This window comes from Homalodisca vitripennis, chromosome 4 (assembly GCF_021130785.1).
Source record: "Homalodisca vitripennis isolate AUS2020 chromosome 4, UT_GWSS_2.1, whole genome shotgun sequence".
Taxonomy (NCBI): Eukaryota; Metazoa; Arthropoda; class Insecta; order Hemiptera; family Cicadellidae; genus Homalodisca; species Homalodisca vitripennis.
The window spans coordinates 177,345,991-177,369,634 of NC_060210.1; the positions used below are offsets into that span (position 1 = coordinate 177,345,991).

At 35.0% G+C, this 23,644-nt stretch overlaps 1 protein-coding gene across 1 annotated transcript; it reads left to right on the forward strand.

Moving 5' to 3' along the window:
• Positions 1 to 22,784: 22,784 nt before the first annotated feature.
• LOC124361312 lies at positions 22,785 to 23,375 on the forward strand. The gene has a single exon (XM_046815358.1). The coding sequence runs from the start codon at positions 22,785 to 22,787 to the stop codon at positions 23,373 to 23,375; it is 591 nt and encodes a 196-aa protein (XP_046671314.1).
• Positions 23,376 to 23,644: the final 269 nt, after the last annotated feature.

Consider the following 23,644-nt stretch of genomic DNA (forward strand, 5'->3'; position numbering starts at 1 on the left):
GCTCAAATCACAATACATCAATGCAATGAAAAATATACTTACGTGGGTATAAGGCCTGCTTCGGTCAAAAAAGTACTAATTTTGCTCTTAGGAATTTTCTGTATCTCATAAGCACTTGCATTGTTGCCCGATCAGGACAATATGTGAACACATTCTGACCTACTTTAATATATGGATGAGTGTTTTAATTAATTTGAATTTTTAAAATCAAAATTGTCTCTTTATATTTTTAATTACACTGATTAAGCATAAATAACAATTGTGGTAAATATTTTAGGACTTTATTCTGCTTTTTATAAATATGGTTTTTATGTTCGCAAAACCAAATTAGTGTTTTATTATGTCAAAGTTTCAACGATAAACACAGATAAACATCTCCAGTCCCCTGAAATAAAAAAAATTTAAATGAGAAACGTGTTATCATGAATACCTACTAATCAAAGTAGATATAAAAATGCAGTTGGACTATTAAAAAAATCTTTCAATCAATTTTAAAGCACTACGTCAAAAGTCAACGCATATAAACAATTTCGATAAATTTATCTTTCCGTAATTTTTACAACCACTAAAATCTGTTTTGCTATTCAGATGTGTGGCAATCCAATTAGTGAAAATTCCAAAAACATTAATAAACAATAAGATTTTGCATAAGAACCATATTTACTTGTAAAAATTTTTACGTATCATTTTTTAATTGAAGTAATTTACTATTTTTGAATTTAGAATTAAATTTCAAATTGTTTAGTGTTGGTAGCCACGTTGTTTTGTACTATTATTATTAAACTAAAATATTTAGTCTTTATGGATGAACGATTGACTTTATTCTACATTACTAAAACACTAACAAGTTGTTTATTACCAAGACATATGACGTCAGAGATGAATTTATTTACGGCTACGTTTCATGCAGTTGGTCTCGGTACTAAAATCTACTTAATTACTCTAGTAATTGGCCAGGATATGGGGTTAGTGATAAGGGATGTATCTTTAACTGTAGGTCTTAAACATTATTATTTATTATTCTTTAGTTCTTCACATATATAGAAGGTTCAGATTAAATTTAAACTTTGTTGCTATAAATGTAAGTAAAAAGAGTCATTCAATTCCAAGATTATGAATGTTATCAACTAAATTAAAAGATTACTTCCGTTTATAATGTACAGTGTGTCTTATAAGTCCCCCTCCCCTGTATTAACCTTCTTATAAAAATAATGGTGCAATAAACATAAAATATCATAAATAACATAGCATTTATTAGATTTTGTTTTGTGTAACCGAATTCCAATTGGAAAACTTGGGAACAGAATGGCTTGGTTTTCATGTTATCACTAATTGGTTACCCTTTGTTATCTCAGCTGAGTGAAATTAAGGTGATATTTTCATATTTTTTCCATTTTCTTAATCACAAAATTAACAAATAACCGGGTTTTATAAAACAATTTCAACTTTAATTTGCAACCAAATTTTATACAGTAAGATTCGTTCCCCCTACTTTGTTAACTCTTATTCTTTTAATAGTACCTATAAAATCATGAGTTAGGTCCTAGAGGTTTCTATTTAAAAGTTTTGATTTCAGGAAAGTGTGTATGGAGGAAGTGTAGTATTACTAAAGATTGTATAATTTTTCCGCGCTGTTTTAAGTATCAGTGACAAATCACCCAGGAGGGATTGAAACACGTTTGAAGAGGACCATGACATTGATTACACAGATCGGTCAATAATATCATTATATTAGATGAAGGGAACTCTTTTGTCTATTAAATGTACGAAAAAGTATCAAAAATGTATAAAATCTAAGACAGATGAAGTCCTATTTATGGTGATGAGGTGTCAAAGCCTTATTTAAAGGTTGAAAGTTTTGTAAAGAAAAAGTAATATGGAAAGTTAAAATAATCCTTGATCCTACAACAAAATTTCCACCAAATATACACTATAACATGTTTCTAACCTGTACACAATACCCCCTTAGATTTAGACCAAATATTATTGTCCTTTCTTCTCTTTATCCTTGCCTCCCGTATCTTGCAATAAAAGGATATGAATTTTTACCTATAATGTTGTAATTTAAAATTTGTATTGTAGCCTTTCCTTACAATCCAATTATGGCCTTCGATTGATTTACCGCTTAGGCTGTCTTTAGGCTGTAACTTTGTACCAATTTTTTTTGGTTACTATGGTAAAATTGTATGATTTGTGAAAACATATTCGTTACGTTTTTTAATAACATACGTTAAAAATGGATAAATACAAACTGGAACACGCAAGGTTAGTTATATTAAAAACTAGCTGTTACCAGCACCTTCGCACTTTGTTTCCTTTAGAAAAACAAAGGCACCATTGGCATAAACATTTTAAATGCCACTCAAAAATATAATATAATCTGCTGATCTTAGTTCAGGTTAAGTTTAAAAGCAGTATTTAAAAAAAGTGAAGTTGGAGGGTGTAACCGATTTTATAAGTAACCATTAATCGACACCCTGCTCAAGATAATAATCGTAATCCCAAAATTTTCAACTCATGTCTATGCACAGGCCATTAATGCCCATGCAGGATTTTGACTATACAGAAATTAGGTAGCAAATTAATTATAATCATTATTGCTGTTTTCACTAGGTATTTTATCTCTTCATTTTGTTATATGGACTTATTTCTTTTGTGATAAGGTCTTTTATGTTGTGTAGCATTACATAATTTAAGGTTAACTATTTAGAATGTATAATCATTTGATATCCAAATGCTGCATTTGTTTTCTTTTTCTAGTATAAAATATGTATTTTCAATAATTTGTGGATATAAATGTGATTTTGATTTTGATATGTGGAATAGATCGAATTTATCTATATTTCATGATATTTGACTGAATATCTCCAAATATTTCAGTAACAGTTTTAATTGCATATTAGGTCAGTGTGGGGTAAGCCTAGAGTTTTTACCTCTCCAGTTAACGCAGATATGATATAATAAATGAAGAGGCTTCATGTAGTTTTAAAACGGAAGTATGCATATTTTAGGTACAGATTCAGTGGTAATTGTTACGAAATGAAGATGTTAGGAGAAGTTGTGAATTGTTTTATTTTAGGCTTTACACTTCTTGTTCGAAAGAATTATATTTCGGACGATTTTGTTGAGTTTTGATTGTTGTCCCAATCAATAAAAACACTACTACAGTAAATTAAAACATCTGCATTGACGTTTGCAAACATTTGCAGTTATATATGTGCATAATAAAACATGTTTATAACAAAAATATTCTGATTTTATTATCTGAATATCCTCTGTGTTTAACACATTTTTAAGGGAAGACGGACGTCCCTAGCAATTTACTGATACAATGCAATAGTTAAAAGTGTCCAGAGCAAGTAGTTACTTAGAAAAAAAACATTAAATTTTATAAATAAAAACATATTTATGGAAATTAAGAAAAATAAATGGCAATAAACTAAAGGATTTTATTTACCTTCTTTAAGGCACTCCTGCATAGTATTCAGACTGCATTTATTAATCTATATCTCGCAGATATTTTCATGTTCTCCTTTAAAACCCTACTTTTTATATACTATATTGCCATTGTACGCCTTTCTTACCCAGTCTCTATCGATAGCCGACAAAGACGAAGAAAAGTTTTGCCTAGGTTTCAGCCCCATTGTCTCAATACTCTAATAATTTGTTTTGGGAGCTCTGGACCTCAATACCGATTTGTACGACTTTTTTACATTTTGAGTTCGTGCTATCTTAAATTTTTTAATAATTCTGGTAAAGCTAAATTCTGGTAGATAAATTTTATTAATTCAATGGCGGGCCTCATTTAATATATGTTATGGTTATAAGGCAGACCATCCATTTATAATTGCTTAAACCTACACCAGGAAATATTGCAAAGCTGATGCGGTTTTTGGTCGTTTAAAGTTAAAGAAAATGTAGCCCACACTTCTTTTTTAAAGCTATCCAAATTATTTTCGGCTCTCCTAATTGCCATGCCATTTTCATTATATAAAGTATTGGTCTTATCTGTTAGTCGTTCTTTTCCTTTACCACCACTTTCCTTTAAGTTTTTTCTATTTGTAGTCTTTTCTCAATATCCGTACTGTATCTCCGATCAGATTTTGTATGTGGTCTATGTATTCCAGTTTTTATATATCAAAGTTTTCCCCATAAGGTTTAGCATCAATTACTTGAGCAAATCATTTTCAATCTCCAAGGTAATATTTGTATTGCACACATTTGCTGGCCTCCGAACAATTGGGCAGCTGTACTGGTCTTTCAACCTTCAGGCCCTCATAATTTTTATCACAAACACGGTCACAGACTCTCATTTCAAAACTACATGACTGTGGGATACGAGGTACACCACTCTCATGGCTTGAGTCGTACCTGAGTTCCCGCCTGCAAAAAGTCCATATAAATGGCGTTTCATCAAACAACGCCCTCGTAAAATATGGGGTCCCACAGGGATCAATTCTCGGCCCAGCTCTTTTTTTAATTTATGTTAATGACCTCAGGTCATCCATATCATCTGGCCAAATGATTCAGTACGCAGATGACACAACTCTCTGTTTTCAGAGTAAATGCAGGGCCTCATTGGAAGTGGAATGTTTTGTAAGTGCAAATTCTTGTCTGCAGTTCTTATCTAAGGTCAATCTGCAGACAAATGATTCAAAATCCAATTTCATCTATTTCTCAGGGCGAAGAGTGTCCCATGATTGTGGTCCATCAGTTGTGCTAAATGACACAGTCATTGAAGAACTAAACAGCATTAAATTCTTAGGAATCCACATTGACAAAAGTCTAACGTGGGACAATCATGTAGACGCAGTCTGCGCCAAAATGTCCTCGGGCATCTTTGCTCTGAGAAAGTTAGCAGAATTTTGTGCAATTTCTATTCTAAAAATGGCCTATTATGGCCTTGTGTACCCACACATGTCTTATGGCATAACGTTGTGGGGAGGATGCGCAAACACCCACTTCCAAAGGTGCTTTGTCCTGTAGAAGAAAGCAATCCGAATCATCTCGAAAATAGGAATGAGAGAATCCTGCAGGGAGCACTTCAAAAGTCTCGATTTGTTAACGCTCCCATCCCTCTACATGTACGAGACTGTCCTGTACTGTCGTTACAAATGTGAAGTGACGCGGGGCAGAGACGTCCATGACTACAACACTAGAGGGAGGGATGCATTAAGACCAGCGCAGCACAGGCTCCGGGCTTTCGAAGCCCTGCCATCTGAGGTCGGGGCCAAACTTATCAACAAGTTGCCTCTTGACCTACAGGCTGAAAATGGGCAACCACTGTTTAAGAGGAAGCTAAGGAACCTATTGGTGCAAGGGGCCTTTTACTCCGTCGGCGAGTTCGTGGACCGGGGAGGTTAGTTGGTACAACCGTTGAGTGGGGGGTGCCAGGCTTTAGGCCTACATGATAAGCCATAATGTTCTCTCTATTTAAGTTTTGTTTTATTTGAGAATTAAAATTTTAAGTGCTTTCTTTTATTTGCTTAGTTTTACATATAACTTTGTAAACACTACAATATTATTTTATTTAAATATTAAATATCTACATGACTTGACGCGTGCCATGCAATGTTGTAAAAATTGTTATTACGGCAATAAAGAAATTTATTATTATTATTATTATTACTTTTTACATGTACAGAAGTGATAATACTTAGAGAATACTTCACCATCTAAAATTATGCCTGATGAAAAAACGGCACCAATGAGTGAGGTCCTCGCTTTTGCCAAACCCGTCTATACCTACAGTTAAATCTTTAGAAGTTATTGCCATCGTAGTCTTCCTTGATTTCTATTGCCTCATTTTTAGCTGAAATCATGATCTCAGTTGCAACTTCCTCCAAAGAATTTAGAATCACATTATTGTGGCGCTCAAATTTCTTTTCGGAGGACTTTGTAAATCTATCATACCAAAGAATGTTCGCGCAGCAACCATTCCTTTTCCAATTGCTTGAAGTCCAAAAAATAATTGATATTTATACATATAATAATAGTTCTGTACTTTAGTGTAAAAAAAAAACTTTTCACAATTCCCAAAAAAACTTAGATTGGCTACTTGCAAGAACTTTCCGTAATTATGTATTTTCTATTATTTCTAGTGTATTTTCTTCTTTACTAAATATACAAGCACAATTCTAAATCAAAGCAAGAGACGTAAGTGTTCAGTTGAGAATTAAATTTCCTACAGGTGAACTATCATATTCATTTCTTGTTCTATGAAGTCTGCATCACCAATTTTCTTTTTAGATGCTGAGTTTTGCTAGGAACTAGACGTAGGTCCAGTTTCAGAATGGCCTACAATTCCATTACTAAATGTTTCATTCTCAGAGTCATACTTTTCACAAGCTTCACTGATACTTGAACTAACTGACTGAGTGCTGTTTACATATAGATTCCCATGGAAACACCTTTTCCTAAAAAGCTTTTTAGATCTCGTCATACTAACACTGAAATTTAGAATAAATGAAAAGCTAAAACAAAATGCAGAATAGAGGTATTAAAGTATTATTATTTCCCAGTAACCTGTATAATTTAAACAAACAAGTCTGCTTGGAAACCAGCAGGTAGACACACATTACAAACCAACATTACAAGCTCTTATATGTATGTATTACAGGACAACAATTATGGATATCATTGTTGATAATGAATGCATATTCGCCAATTATAAAACAACCCATATTATAAGATGGCTATCCAGAAAGTAACTGGATGTAAAAAAACTGGTTTAAAAAAGGTCCAGCACGCTCATGATAATTCCCAAACTATTGTGGTTAAGCATTCATCAATGCGCCTATAAATACATTTTTGTGAAGTAAGTACCATTTTTTTGTCATGCTAGGGGGATAGCCCACAAGGAGTTGGAAGGAAATCTCAAATTAGAGTATAGGTTGAATAGTACAACAAATTACAGGTCTCTATTAGTAGAGTACAATGCAGCAAATCCTACCTAAAAAGGTTCACTCTTTAAAATCGTAAACAAATTAAAATTCATAGTAAAATATATTACATACTTGATTGTGTTGTAATATTATAATGCTTACATAAAACAACTTATTACATTTAAACAGGCTCTTTGATAGATATCATTGAGTCTGCTGTAAATACATTAGTTGTGAAACATTGAAAGGCCGGTCCAATCAAAGTAACACTAAAGAGTACATTTCCTTATTGGACTACCGCTTACGGTCATGGAACGAGATCTTTCAGCAAAATGCCATTTATTTGGTTAAAATTTTTAACGTCCTATGTATAGATTAATTCATTTACAGGATTAAGGAAGTACTCAAATGTGCAAAGATAAAGCAAGGAGTTTTTAGAGGCGTATATCGTGCTGTTTAGATGGGGCCGGCTTGATGTCACTGTGCGACGGGAACGACCGGCAATCAGCAATGTTCTCGGAGCCCGGTAAGGTTGAGCATGTTCAAAAGTAAATATCGTGGTAAACGGGATGAGGATATGCTCTCGACACCAGAAGTAGCTTAGCACGTTCAGAATTAGATATCGTGGTGTGTGAACGGAGGTCGGCTAGGTGCCAAGGATCAGCAGATACGACAGTAATGTTCTCGGTGTCTGTGTTGCTCAGCATGTTCAGAAGTAGATGTCTTGGTATATGAACCGATGTCGGCTTGATGCCGAGGTTAGACGGACACGATCGGTAAGGAGCAGTAATGTTCTCAGTGTCTGTGTTGCTCTGCATATTCAGAAGGAGATATCGTGGTGTGTGAACTGAGGTATGCTTGAAGCCGTGGATTGGAAGATACGTCCGGCAAGCTACAGTAATGTTGTCGGTGCCCGGGGTGGCTCAGCATGTTCAGAAGGAGATATCGTGGTGTGTGAACCGAGGTATGCTTGATGCCGTGGTGCGGCGGACACGACCGGCAAGGAGCAGTAATGTTCTCGGTGCCCGGGGTGGCTCAGCATGTTCAGAAGTAGATATCGTGGTGTGCAGGCCGCGGTCGGCTAGATGCCGTGGTGCGGCGGACACGACCGGCAAGGAGCAGTAATGTTCTCGGTGCCCGGGGTGGCTCAGCATGTTCAGAAGTAGATATCGTGGTGTGCAGGCCGCGGTCGGCTAGATGCCGTGGTGCGGCGGACACGACCGGGAAGTGTTCTCGGTGCCCGGGGTGGCTCAGCATGTTCAGAAGTAGATATCGTGGTGTGCAGGCCGCGGTCGGCTAGATGCCGTGGTGCGGCGGACACGACCGGCAAGGAGCAGTATGTTCTCGGTGCCCGGGGTGGCTCAGCATGTTCAGAAGTAGATATCGTGGTGTGCAGGCCGCGGTCGGCTAGATGCCGTGGTGCGGCGGACACGACCGGGAAGTGTTCTCGGTGCCCGGGGTGGCTCAGCATGTTCAGAAGTAGATATCGGGGTGTGCAGGCCGCGGTCGGCTAGATGCCGTGGTGCGGCGGACACGACCGGCAAGGAGCAGTATGTTCTCGGTGCCCGGGGTGGCTCAGCATGTTCAGAAGTAGATATCGTGGTGTGCAGGCCGCGGTCGGCTAGATGCCGTGGTGCGGCGGACACGACCGGGAAGTGTTCTCGGTGCCCGGGGTGGCTCAGCATGTTTAGAAGTAGATATCGTGGTGTGCAGGCCGCGGTCGGCTAGATGCCGTGGTGCGGCGGACACGACCGGCAAGGAGCAGTATGTTCTCGGTGCCCGGGGTGGCTCAGCATGTTCAGAAGTAGATATCGTGGTGTGCGGGCCGCGGTCGGCTAGATGCCGTGGTGCGGCGGATACGACCGGCAAGGAGCAGTAATGTTCTCGGCGCCCGGGGTGGCTCAGCATGTTCAGAAGTAGATATCGTAGTGTGCAGGCCGCGGTCGGCTAGATGCCGTGGTGCGGCGGACAAGACCGGCAAGGAGCAGTAATGTTCTCGGTGCCCGGGGTGGCTCAGCATGTTCAGAAGTAGATATCGTGGTGTGCGGGCCGCGGTCGGCTAGATGCCGTGGTGCGGCGGACACGACCGGCAAGGAGCAGTAATGTTCTCGGCGCCCGGGGTGGCTCAGCCATATCAATTAGGACAACTTATTGACAACCGCCGAACCGTGACCAACAGGGCTGAGTAAGTGGCTCATTCTGAACATTAATTATATCATTTTAACAAGCGTAAGCTCTTGCTGCATGGTTGTACATTATCTAACTTTCAGTTGAGACGTAATTAATAATATACCGGGTCTTTTGTTTCTACTTGTTGTTCATTAATCCGTCTGATTTTTTAATTTTTTTGTGGTAAAGTTTATATGTATAAATTTATGAAAGTTTTAATAAGGTCCTATAAAATTTGACCTATTTATATATGTACTTAAATTAAGTGTTATTTCAGGTTTCTGTAACATGCACCCTTCTAAATAACCACCATCACACTCACTTTCATTAGTTTTAGATATACGAACGGCTTATGATATGTGTAAAACATTAGTACAACAATATCAAATATTGCAAATTTATGTACGATTATCACACTGATGTTTCCTTCGTATGTGAATAAAAATACTTGCTATTATTTTATGGTATCACATTTAACGAAATTCCTAATACCCACAATTGTATAAAAATCAAAATTATTGAATCTTTTCAACCTTTACCTCCGAGATAAAGTAGTTATTTATGTAAAATTTGTATAGAAATAAACCAAAAGATTTTTTACAAAACTATGATTTGAGAAGACTTTGCTAATTATATTTGATAAATTTTTATACGTACATAGTTACTACTATTTTGAGCCATAATTATTTGTAGAAACAAGTTCGCTTACATATCTTATTCGTAAGGCAAGGTTTGTATCCCATTAATATAACAGTTGTAAAATGTATTATATGCGTTGATTTAGATGAAAGGACGGAAAGTTTTAAGTGAATCTTATTCGTATGAATACAAAAATAACTTCGCTTATACGAGTCATTACGAATATGTCTTACAAGTGGCAAAATTCGTGGTATACAAACTTACGCGTTTATGTTACAATTTCATACCTAAAACTCTTATTAGATTTTTGCTGTATTTATTGTTAAATTGTACATGTCTTAGGTGTCGTTCTTGTAAGACATTAACATTTAAGTAAAATGGTGTAAGACTTGGTATATTGTTGGTATATATTGGTATAAAGTATATATTGGTGAAAATTATTTATAAATCATTGATATGTTTCACAGTAGTCACACAAAAGATTTTTTCGGCCTATGATCACTGACGTGATGGGTCGGAAGTCCATAGGTGAACAGAGTCGTACTTTTGGTAATTCAACCCGTCCTATTAAGCAAAATATTGTCAGGAAATCCTCTAGACCTATGAAACAGGTTGGATAAAATGACTACAATAGATACTAGAAATGAAATATTTTATTTTCTTGATTATGTTCCCAGATCACCGGACTCTAGAAGAAGGACAAGACATGCTTTCATACCATATAGGATATAGTACGATGAGGGGTCAACAAACGCTCCGACATCACAACTACAGAAGGAATGTTTCTGTCCATGCCCATAACTTTTCCCGCACGCGCCCTGTGAGGCGCATTGGGATCTGTGAGATTTATGTACTAAAAATGTTGACTTGAATAAAGATTTTTGAACTTGAACTTAATACTACCTACCTCACTTACACTTATCGCCTCTCCTGTGCTTTTGGACCAGTGCATAATTCCATCGCATCTTGTAAGATAGCAATAATGTATCTTTGGATGACACCTAAATACTATGATATTCCATATAACTATGTTACGGTCCCGTTTAAACTCAGCAGTGGGAAAACGCACCACATCTTGTTTTAAACAAAAATCCATTTGCTACCTACAAATACCTTGAATTAATGCTAACAAACCATCGATAGTTACCAAGATTAAAACAAGATTATTGAATGTGCCCTTAGTAGAGACCAGAGTTGTGTGGGAGTACTGAGGAAAGGTTTCTCCATGAATAAACTCCAAAAATCCTAGAACAAAGTAAGATAAAAAATATCTCCAGATATTTTCGGACTAACTCGACGTAGCGTAAGTCAGACATTCTCAATTTGATTACATGAAAGGCCAGCAAATCTACACTTCGAACCACCCCCTCCTCACTGTAGAGCAAATATCTCTGACTTTCAAATAACCTATCCAGAGTATATTACTTTCTATAGCTCTTCCAGGGTATGGAACTCTTAGTTCATATTACCTTCAAATGCTCTTTGATGGTGGAAACTTAGACACTTGGGTTAGTTTTACGGTGCGAGGAATCTCCTGCGAGAAATTCTCAAATCGTTACTTTCCCTATCCATTGCAGGATCGAGTAAAAAAGAGAAACTTGTGCTCAACCACGGTACCCAGGTTGCCACTTTCCTGTGATATGCCCCCTTCAATTACTAAACAAAAACTGTTACTATTTTTAACCGAAATTGCAAATCCTTTCTAACCATAAAGCTTGGAGAGCGCCAAGGTCATTGAAATAACATTTGCCAGTGAACAGAGAATCAATTATTTTTAGAATATCCTTTAACGGCTATTATTTCAATCTGGTTAGTTAGGTTTGTTAATAATAATATTACATTTTTTCTAATAAAGACAGGTTAATTATAAGAGAAATAAAACACACAATAAAACGTATCACCCTATCTTAGAGCTACATATTTACATGGTTACTGGAATATCGATGGCAAGTGAATTTAAATGGGTATTATTTTATATGTGTTATATTTTATGGGTGTTTATACTCTAAATATTTTAATTTCAAATCTGTATGTGACTTGAACTTCTTTTGAATGTTGCTCAAAATAAACCTCAGCTTTAAAATCCAATCTTCAAAAATGTTAACACTAAAGTAAAAGTCTTAGAGCAAGTTTATTATACCATTATTTAGTTCGTAGTTTAAACCAAATACTGGGAGTTATTTAATCACTCATTATGCGGATTACCATATAAATAAAGACTACGAAAACTCTGCACTCAAATATAGTTAGACAAAAAGGATTTGTGTACTTGTTTGGAACATTTTCAAATATAATATCTTCAATAAAGTGAAATTTTGATTAACCATTTTGAGTCATAAAAACTAAATATCTTATCAGTTTAGTATTATAAAAATAATAGGAAAGAGAAAGTGTATTAAATTCTGTCTGAATGAGAGATAGAAAGTGATCTCAGTGAAGAGTCAACATTTGATTAATTACGCGTTCAAATGTTTGCTACTTTAATCTTTTAAAATGTAGGCTGGCTCATTGCAGGTATCATCGTCAACTTTTGTAGGATTAAATTCACTGTTTTAGACGCTCAATCTTAGAATAAAATAAAACAAAATTCGATACCAATAAGTGAAGTTATTAGCTATCCCACCTAACGTCACTGGTTTATATTGGGATACATATTCAATACTAAACCATCTTTTAAATACTTTCGGAAGCTACATAGCTCAAAAATCGTTGCATAATTTTTTCATAGACTAAACTATTGGTAATTTGAATTGCACTTTATTTTTTTTACTTTTTCATATCGCAAATTGCGTAAAATGTCAGATTTCAGTAGCAGTTTGGCAAAGCAAACTGTCAAGAACAGAGGATTAAAAATAAAAACAATAAAGCCGGAAGAGATAAGAGCTCTTTACTGAACTTTCCCTCATGACACAACAATGGTTCTCCGTATTCGTGTGGTAAGTGTCACAATTCATCGTTTACTGAATGACTAAAACTATGAACGCTGCAATTTCTATTTATAATTTCAACGTTCTTGTTGTAATGTAGCATTATATAATTTAGTTTAATTTCTTGATCTTACAATAAATTTTCTCTTTTCTTAAATATATTACAAGGCCTTATCTCACTGTTAATAAAATACAATTCATATATGTATCGAGATTAGTTTTGAAAAAGTCCACTTCCAACTATAGCCTCAAATTGTATGACCTCAAAATATACATAGGAGAGCATGTTGGTACAGCGTTGAGACAAGAGCAAAACCTAACCTGGACTCCACTATGAAGTCTATATTCAAGATCTTTATTTACATATACGTCAAATTCTAAGAACTATATCTAACCTAACAAATCTTTTACACAGTAACAACATTTATCAAGAAAATATGTCTTTAGATTTTGTTTAAATAAATGTAAATCGTGTTCATTTTAATATCCAATGATAATGCATTGAAAGCATTTGCACCCAAGTGATATGGAGCTCTATAAGGTGGTAGGACATGACGTCATGTGTTTCGTTCGGGGCGGTGCGCAATATACAAATGCACATAAGATTAAATAATATGAAACGAATTTATAATATATATTTTATGATAATACTACAAAACAATGTATGCACTTATAGATTACTAGCAGTTACCCGCGTCTTCGCACGCAACTTCGTAGGCTACGAATTGCATGAGTACTTCTGATTCGAGTGAATTGTATTTCCCACGCCAATGTTGAGTTTTATTGTTGCCATGATCTAGAAAATAAGACAAAAAGTCTATATTTATGGCTATTGTAATTTACCTTGTTCTTAGTATGATTTTGTCTTTTTTCCCGATCAATAAAATATATAGGTATCACAGATCAGAGAAGCATACTTTTGTAAAACAAACTAAAATGAGTTTTATATTAGTCTATAATGTATAGTGAAAGTTAAATAGCAACATTGTCTCTTAGATCTAATAACTGATATTTGATAAACATTTACAGTTAAAGTGCACATTAACTGTAAATGAGACACTAGGGGTTTGTTTCTTTATAAACTAAAGATGAGATTTGTCGGTATTTTAAAGACCTGGGGCGTATCCAGGAGGATTTTCGAAATAGGAATAGGCCTATTATATACGTCCTAGTGACCGTAAAAAGTCCATGTAAAATTTCAGTACAATCGGTTAAATATTGTACCTGTGAAAAAAAAACAAACCAACAAAGGCACTTTTGCATTTATAATGTTATTAACATGTGAAATATACATACAAATTTAAATGTTATTTAAATATAAAATAAAATAACACTTGTAAGCAAAATCCTGAAATATTGATCAAATAGTGGATAAGTGGTATGCATTATAACACCAATTAGAACAATGAAAGATTTGGTAGATCCTTTATCAAAAATTACGTAGATGTTTGTAAGATGGTTTAAGATAAAAAAAATTTTAAACGTTTTTTATAATAATCAATTTAACAATACCTTTAAATCCGAATGAATGATAGCTCAGTTTCAAATCTTCTTTGCGATCATAATTCTTTTTATCAATACCATCGACCCTGTATTAACTCTCCACTTTATTCTGTGTGATAAGAACCTTGAACAGAGCAGAGAACAGGCAGAAAATGGCTGAAAATGAATCGGCCTCTTCTTTTAACTATAAGACGTGTTAATCGAACTTTCAAAATAATGTTTAGTATGTGAAATATAGCAATGTATAGCGGGATTCGGGTATGATTGTGAGTCAATAAATATGTTACAAAAAATTTAAAAAACGGGTTAATTCAACTATTGATATTATGAAAAACAGATGCGCTAAATAACAAAGGAGATAGTGATTACTGGCCTAATACAATTACAACTAAGTAATCACCTGAATGATCTCTCTGGTCCTTCATAATTACTAAAGATATCACAGACAGTGACAGAGACACACGGGGGACTGCTGGGGTCAGTTACGACTCATATAATTTCTGTGGCTAGTCCCACGGGTAGCGTAATGGCAAAGGATTGGGACAGTGCAGAATTGACACTTGACAGACGTGGAAGAGTGGATTATTAATTTGGTAGCCTATACTCGTCCTCAGAATCAATTTTAGAAGTAGTTTCCTGATTATTCAAATGCTCTCTTCACTGTAATTAATAATCGTGCAATAACATAAATATCATCTAATTCACTCATGATATGCCCTTATGTGACATCCTCAGTTAGACAAAGAATAAAAAAGATTGCATGGACTTAATTTTAATGTATACCGGTAAACACCATAAGTATAAAAAACTGTAAGGACCAAATTTCTGTTAGAGGTGTTCAATTATATATTCCAGACTTTACAGCATATAATAAACCACAATTATTTCATAGACATGAAAGCACTGTATAAATATTGCTATCTAGAAATAAATCGATGTAGTCTGAGTTTTCTTTTCAAATATGCTAATTCAATTGTAAAAAAATGGGTACCTACCGTGCGGGGTTTTTTAGGCTATACCTCGTTACAAATGTATACACGTTACACCGGTCTTTCTTTTCAGTTTTCAAACAGGTTCTAACATTTAGATTAAAGTGCTTGTATGTAAGTTTTTGTCCATTTTTCAATTAAAATCCAAGAATTATAGATGAGTATTCCAAATACGCCTTTCTAAAATGTATATTTGGATTTGTGATAATATTGTGACTGCAAAAAACACCTACTTCAATTCATATCGCAACTGAAATAGCAATTACGTTTGGAAAGAATCTGTTGTGATAATACATTGGTTGAAACCGATTACCTCGCGAGTTTTATGACTGTGTTGAATCAAAATAAATACAGAAAAATACCAAGTACTGTAGCAACTAAAAACGAATTGCCGTCGCTTGAATGGAAAATGCAGCAAGCGTACGCAGTACGACCGTCTATTTTTATAAAGATCCCCATAATCCTACACGAGGAACAGTAGATATTTAGAGTGGATATGGTATATCGAAAACGAACATACTTACAGACTTGAGATTTCCAATAAAACTGAATTTCTTTGTTGACAAAAAATAGTTCTATGTTATCAAACTATAGAAATTGGCTTAGCATCGTTAAAGCTTATTACTTAGCAGGCTGAAAATATTTCTCTTTGGTCTTCCAGGAGATACAAAAATTGTCTGTATGATTTTCCATATGTCAACAGTACATCTCTAGAGTAAAATGAGGTCTAGACTTGAAGTTTTGCAAGAAACCTGGACGAAATCTGTTACGCGAGACGTTGTGTGGCGTAACAGATTATGATTGTTATTATGAATGTAACATAACTTTACACGCTTGATTTGAAGTTATGACTCAGAGATATATACATATATATATATACAGTTTTTTATATATATATATATATATATATATATATATATATATATATATATATATATATATAGATTAAAAGCTTATAACATTTTAGTTATTACTGCAATTAAAAAATAATGTGAAATAACCTGATATTTAGTATTCTGTCAAAAAGTACAGATTTATGCAAGTGCCGATACAAAGTTTAATGTAATAAATATTTCTTTGACAGTAAATCTCTCAGTAACGTAAAGATAAAATTCGTGTTTGATTGGATTTATTTATATAAAACCTTATTATTTCATTTGAAAATGTTTTAAACCTTTGAGTGCCAGGGATCTCGCTACGAGACGATTTTCAAAACACGCTTGAGTGCCGAGAGTCTCGCTCCGAGACGAAACGTACCTACGCGAAGTGCCGAGAGTCTCGCTCCGAGACGAAACGTACCTACGCGAAGTGCCGAGAGTCTCGCTCCGAGACGAAACGTACCTACGCGAAGTGCCGAGAGTCTCGCTCCGAGACGAAACGTACCTACGCGAAGTGCCGAGAGTCTCGCTCCGAGACGAAACGTACCTACGCGAAGTGCCGAGAGTCTCGCTCCGAGACGAAACGTACCTACGCGAAGAGTGCCGGAGTCTCGAAACGAGACGATTTCTATTCCATTTCTAATACCTGTATAAGTTATCCCATACTGAATAATATTATACAGAATGCCAATACATTAACTAAACTAGCATTTTCAACTATTATTTCGACTTTTTAACGCTGTTGTGTGATGTAAACAACTACCTAACTAAAATACAAAACTTTCTCAGTTGGATCGCGATTGCGATCGCGGTGTCGATACGAATAGCGGAGCGTTTTTGAGGTTATATAATTGTGCGTTTTTATTAATTTAAAATGTTTCCAAGCTATATTAGATATTAAAATTAATAAAAAAAGTGTTGACAGTCACTTCCGAGTGTCCATAAAGACAGTGTTGTGGAGTTTGTTTGAAAATTGCCTGAATAAGGTTATGTTTATGTTTTGAGTTTCGTTTTACTAATTATTGTTATATCACACATGACTGTGCATTGTTTTAAATGGATTTTATCATTAAAGTATTAAAGTTTTGAAAAGAATTTAAAAAAGCTTTGTATAGTGAAAAATAAACTTTAACTGAATATTTTCCAAAAGACTGCGTTTTTTAGCAAAACAAACCTCTAGCGCTTGAATAATAATTTGTATAATTGTGTTTTATATATATATATATATATATATATATATATATATATATATATATATATAATAACACAAAGAACACATGATTTTAAGGTGTTTTTAAATGCTCTTTATCATCAAAGTATTAACAATTTAAAAATAAAATTTTCTTATATTAGTTATTTTACTTTAAACAGGATTTTTATTTAGTTTCCGTTGAAAAGCCACTGTTTAAAATTATGTTTTATTTCTTTAAATTATATAAACATCTTATTGTTACATATTTTCTGATGATAGATTTATTCAACTTTAAAAGGAATTCAAAAGAAGCTTTTAATTATAACAAATAAATTGTAAGTGAATTTTTTCATGAAACCTTGTATATTATTAAAAGTAATCTCTAGCAATTAACAATTTATAAACATGTAATGATATATCAAAATAACATTTTTTTTATAATAATTATTTCACCCCAAACTTGATTTTTATTTTGTTTCCGTGGAAATCTTGCTGTTTAAAGTGATTTTTTATTTTTTTAAATAAAATAAAAATTTAAACGTTTAATATTTTCTGATACCTAGTACATGTACCTTTAAAAAGAAGTAAACAGAAGATTTTTATGATAAAAAATTAAATTGTATACCCATTTTCTTCTAAAACCTTGCGTTTTTGTCCAAAACCCTCTGGCATTTTTCTTATAGTCACACAAAAAATAACTCGGCACTTTTCAACATGGATTTGACTTTATCTCTGGCACTAAAAGAGTTAATTTCCAAATCGGTATTGATCATCATCAAGTTAGAACGTTCGGGACACTTAAAAAAGGGTGGGTGGTTAGTAAGTAATCAAGTAAGTGTAACGAGTTATGTTTGAAGTGTATAACAGTAATTTAACACTGTCGGTAACAATTAGTTCAATATTATTTGCACTGTTTTAAACTTACTAATATTAAGCAGATACTCGCTTGTCGATGTAGATGCTGCATGCAACAAGGAAAACACTCTATAATTAATGGTACAAAAGCCATACTAAACAAAATAAATTATTGCAGCTTGCTTGGGCATGGTTCATACTACAATAATTCCTGGAAAAGTCTTGTGCAGAAAATGCACACTAAGGAGTATGCTCATGATCAAGTATTAAGCTTCGATTTAAAAAAAATCTGCAGCTGATTGAAAATATAAAGAATTTTGCGTATAAGGTTATTGTACAGTTTAGGATGAAAATTAATACATTTTGCAATCAATAAAATATAACTCGATAAGTATAGAGCAAACAAATAATTGTTATATCTTAAAATTGTACTTATTTTTCTGCTAACAATAAATATTCTCTGCCCAGTGGACCATTTTTTAAACCCTACAAATATAGTCTAATTTACAATGTAATAAATAACGCAGAAATACTATTAGTTCTGCGTTATTTATTACAAAGATATGCGTATGTACTATTGTAAAGTTCAGTTTGTATACTATATATAGTCAAATGGAAATGGTTGCACGTATTAAATGACCTCTATTAAAAAGTTTTATTGGGGAAAACTGGTTGACGAATTATTCTAAACTATATGCAAATACAGCACTTGTAACTAATTTAATGCGGATTAATAATCAACTACAGCACTTATCGTGTTCACTAGTTCTCGTTATATTGTGTAAGCTCATACATAGGTATTGTTTTAATAAATATAGTTTGATATTGGTTTCGGGGAACATAATCAAACAAGATTACACAATTTTTATAAATTTACTTCGTTTTAAAATATGTTTCTGAAAAAGTCGTAATAAATAACACGATGGTAAAAATAACAATATTTTATATTTAAATCTTACAATTATTAAAGGTTTAAAATTATATATAACTTTAAATTTCACTCATTTTAAACCTAAAAATTGAATGCAATCAACGGACATTACTAATACCTTAAAGAAACTAATATTTCATAGAAGGAATAATTCTTTTAACTAAGCTGTAAAATGTAGTATATAATGTTTTCCTCTCTACTGTTACTAGAAAATTATACTATGTGTTATTCATTTTACTCATTATAAGTTTAGAAAACGTTTTCACAATTTACTGAAATTACATCACAATGTCTATAAATATTCCAAGTATATTGTCCAGGATCAAAGCAAGACTCAACAGCATAGTAAACACAGTCGAGGCCAGAAATCGCTGACGACACCACTACATATATGCTCTATATATCGTTCCACTTCAGATCTATGTATCGCATATGTTACAATCTCAAATACCAGAAAGATGACATCATAATTTAAATAAATATTCCCATAAGATTGTCCTGGATGAAATCAAGAATCAGTACCACGGTAAACACACTGTGAGCTAGGGACATCTGGTGAACCACTATACAATACGTGCAATATGTATTGCATTCCACGGTCTTTGTATTTTGTTCTGAATCTAATATTCCCATAAGATTATCCTGGATCAAATCAAGAATCAATACCATGGTAAACACACTGTGAGCTAGGAACATCTGGTGAACCACTATACAATACGTGCAATATGTATTGCATTCCACGGTCTTTGTATTTTGTTCTGAATCTAATATTCCCATAAGATTATCCTGGATCAAATCAAGAATCAATACCATGGTAAACACACTGTGAGCTAGGAACATCTGGTGAACCACTATACAATACGTGCAATATGTATTGCATTCCACGGTCTTTGTATTGCGAATCCTAGTCTCAGATTTCCTAAAAATTACATCATATATCTTTAAATATTCAAAGCATTTTGTTCTGAATCCAATTAAGAATCAATACCACGTTAAACACAATGTAAGGCAGGAAGATCTGGTGAACAACTATACAATACGTGCAATATGTGTTGCATTTCAGGGTCTTTGTATTGCGACTTCTAAAAGTCTCAGATTTCCTCAAAATTACATTATATGTGTATAAATATTCAAAGTATATTGTCCTGAATGAAATCAAGAATGAATACCACGGTAAACACACTGTAAGCCTGGATCATCTGGTGAACCACAATATGATACGTGCAATATGTATTGCAATTTCAGAGTCTTTGTATTGCGACTTATAAGTCTCAGATTTCCTCAAAATTACATTATATATATATTCAAAGTATATTGTCCTGGATCAAAGTAAGACTCAGCGGCATGGTAAACACAGTCTAAAGCAGGAATCGCTAACTACACAATTATAGGATACCATATATATATATATATATATATATATATATATATATATATATATATATATATATGTGTGTGTGTGTGTGTGTGTGTGTGTGTGTGTGTGTGTGTGTGTGTGTGTGTGTTTTCATTTAAGGGTTTATGTATTATGACTAATTCACTTTTAAATCTTAGCAAAAAAAGCACGTCTCCATTAGCTGTCAGCACATTTTTTTTTAAACTCTAATAGGCTATAGCTCTACATAGAATGGGAAACAATAGCCAAGAATATATAAATGTCTTTAAATATTATTTTATATATATATAATATATATATATATAACTTATTTGTAGATTTGCACTACTAATAGTAGTATAAGTAATGCAAATAGTGCTTATAGAAGTATTGAAATCCATCCCTTTCCTAAGGTAAAAATATTTTCAATCATCTTTATTTTTAAATATTTAGTGTATGCTTAGTCTTGTGTATGTATATCTTACAAAAATATAACATTAGGAATACATCGTAAGGTATATGCTTATACCTTATACTACTGGATATACATTTCAGTGCCGTGGTGATTGGAGCAGTACTGTAACACACCAAAACAATACTTGTCCACAACCATACACAGGTATTATTGCAGAATAACCCATCTCAGAGATAGTAATATATTATCTATACTCACTCATCATTGTGGTGAGTAGCTGTAACCATATCAATCCTCACATAAACAAACGTTTCTGATCTTTGATATATGAGTGTCGATTGCGATTAGTGATTACAACACTGTATCTGGGTGATATAAAACAAGTATTTATAAACTATTGTCTAAACCACAGATTTCCATTCTGTAATGAACCTCCGAATTATTAAGCCCCATTTACACTGCCCAAACATCCCCGAGCATCGAGCATCGAGGCATTCGTGATCGTAGCTCGCCGGTTTTCAACGAGCACGAACGCAAACGAGCCCTCTGTTTACACTGCTCGAGCATTTGTGTCGATCAGTTTCTCGTGAGCGTTTGCAGTGAATATTGATGATGGCACCCCGGACTGTCAAAACTTGCGGTTTCCGCTGCGGCCGTCCTCATCCTGTTACAGGAGGAAACGCGAGGAAGGAAAAAGGCGACGCGTGTGGGAGTCTTCATTTTTGAAAAAGAGGAACCACACTATTTTGCTGAGAGATTTGAAAGAAGACCACGGAGGGCTCTTCGAAAAACTTCAGCCGAATGTCGTTAGACGATTTCGCCATCATATTGGGAAGGATAGAAGGGAAAATTGCCAAAAACCGACACCAACTTCCGAGAGTGCGTTCCTGCATCAGTCCGGTTGGCGATTAACTCTTCGATTTTTAGCAAGTGGTGACTCGTACGGTAGCCTCATGTATCTCTTCAGGGTTTTCAAAGCCTACAATTTCTTTACTTGTTCCTGAAGCCTGTCGGGCCATCGTAGAAGCACTACAGGAGTATGTCAAGGTAAGAACAAAAAATGGTATAATATAATTTTATTTTTGGAAATATATATATTTGGAATAAGTACATGAAAAAACGTTGAACGGAAACTATTGAATAAAGTGCAAACGTGTGAATATTTTAACAGAACGAGGAAAAGAATGTTCCTGCTTCTGAGGGTACCCCAGTTCCAGGATCCGAGGCAAATTACGGAGGCGAGCGGATCTGCATCATCACTGCTTGATTGATGTGAATGGTCTGTGGTGGGGGGTTGAGGTTCTAGATGGTGGTATGTAGGAAGAGAGGACAGAGGTGAAGTAGAGTCCCCACTGTACTCTGGTGTAGTCTGTTGTGGATGTAGTAAAATAGCCGGAGAAGGTGGGCCAGAATTCGCTGACGAAAAACGTAGTAGCAGGGACGGAGAGGCTGAATAATTCGGCGAAAACTGATGAGATAAAACCGACGATTTTGATGAGGAAAGTTCGTCATAGCGGGCCCAATGTCGGCTTCGAAAAGAATGTTGTTGACGTGGTGCTGGACAAACGCTTGTGTCCTCTTGGAGTAAGATTTTAATTTCATTGCAACATGCTCACCATACACATCACAAGCATCACGCCTCACAGCATTATGCAGTATGCCGACCACCTCGTCAACTTGAGACCGTGGAGAGGCTGGCGTTCTTTTGCGCTTCATTGGAGTAGGCTTTGCAAAACCCAGTGCCGTTTGACTGGGAAGCCGATCGTATCTCTTGAGATTGCTGATGAGGGAGGGTTTGAGTAATTTGGGAAGCAGATTCACTTGTATTGTCGTCCTCTTCCTGAATGAGCTCAACCTTAAAAATGAAGAAATGAATTAGCAAATTATAACTAAAATACTTGAGGGTTTTATTACAAACTATTGGTTTCCGCTATAAAAATTTAATTGTAGTTATTTAATAGTGTGTAGGTATATAATTTAATTTTGACGCTATGGGTGTACGTAATAAGAAATATTGTTCATTTCAGATGCCCGAAAATGAAGAACAGTGGCTATGCGAATCCAAGAAATTTGAAGAGAAGTGGGACTTCCCCCATGCTGTTGGAGCCATCGACGGAAAGCATGTAGCAATACAATGTCCGCCCAAAAGCGGGAGCGAATACTTCAACTACAAGTCCTTTTTCAGTTTTGTATTATTTGCGCTTGTCGACGCTGATTATAACTTCATGTTTGTGGACGTTGGATGTCAAGGCAGGATTTCAGATGGTGGAGTTTTCAAAAATTCTCAGTTGTACGACAATATTGAAAAGGGCAACTTGAAACTTCCCCCACCATCTCCACTGCCGAATTCGAGTATCCCCAGCCCGTACGTCATTTTGGGGGACGATGCTTTTGCATTGAGTGACAGTTTGATGAAACCGTACTCTGGTTATCATCCACAAGGGTCCCCAGAAAGAATTTACAATTACCGATTGAGCCGGGCCAGAAGGGTGGTAGAGAATGCTTTTGGCATTTTAGCTTCTGTGTTTCGTGTGCTAAGGAAACCTTTGCTTTTGGAAACTGAGAAACGCCAAGTGGGTTGTAATGGCCTGCGTTTACCTCCACAATTTTCTACGTAGAAGTTCAAGTTCGTCACGTCTATATTGCCCAGTGGGTGCTTTGGATACCGAGGAAAATGGAGAGGTTACACCTGGTACCTGGAGAAATGAGGGTGGCTCCGGCATCCCTTCTTGGTTTGAAAAAAGTACCCAGGAGATCAAATTCTACTGCTAAAGATATCCGCGAGGCCTTTGCAACATACTTCATGACAAATGGGAGCCGTATCATGGCAAAACGATTACGCATGATAGCATTCTGATTGCGCCTAACAACTTAGCTTAAGACCTTT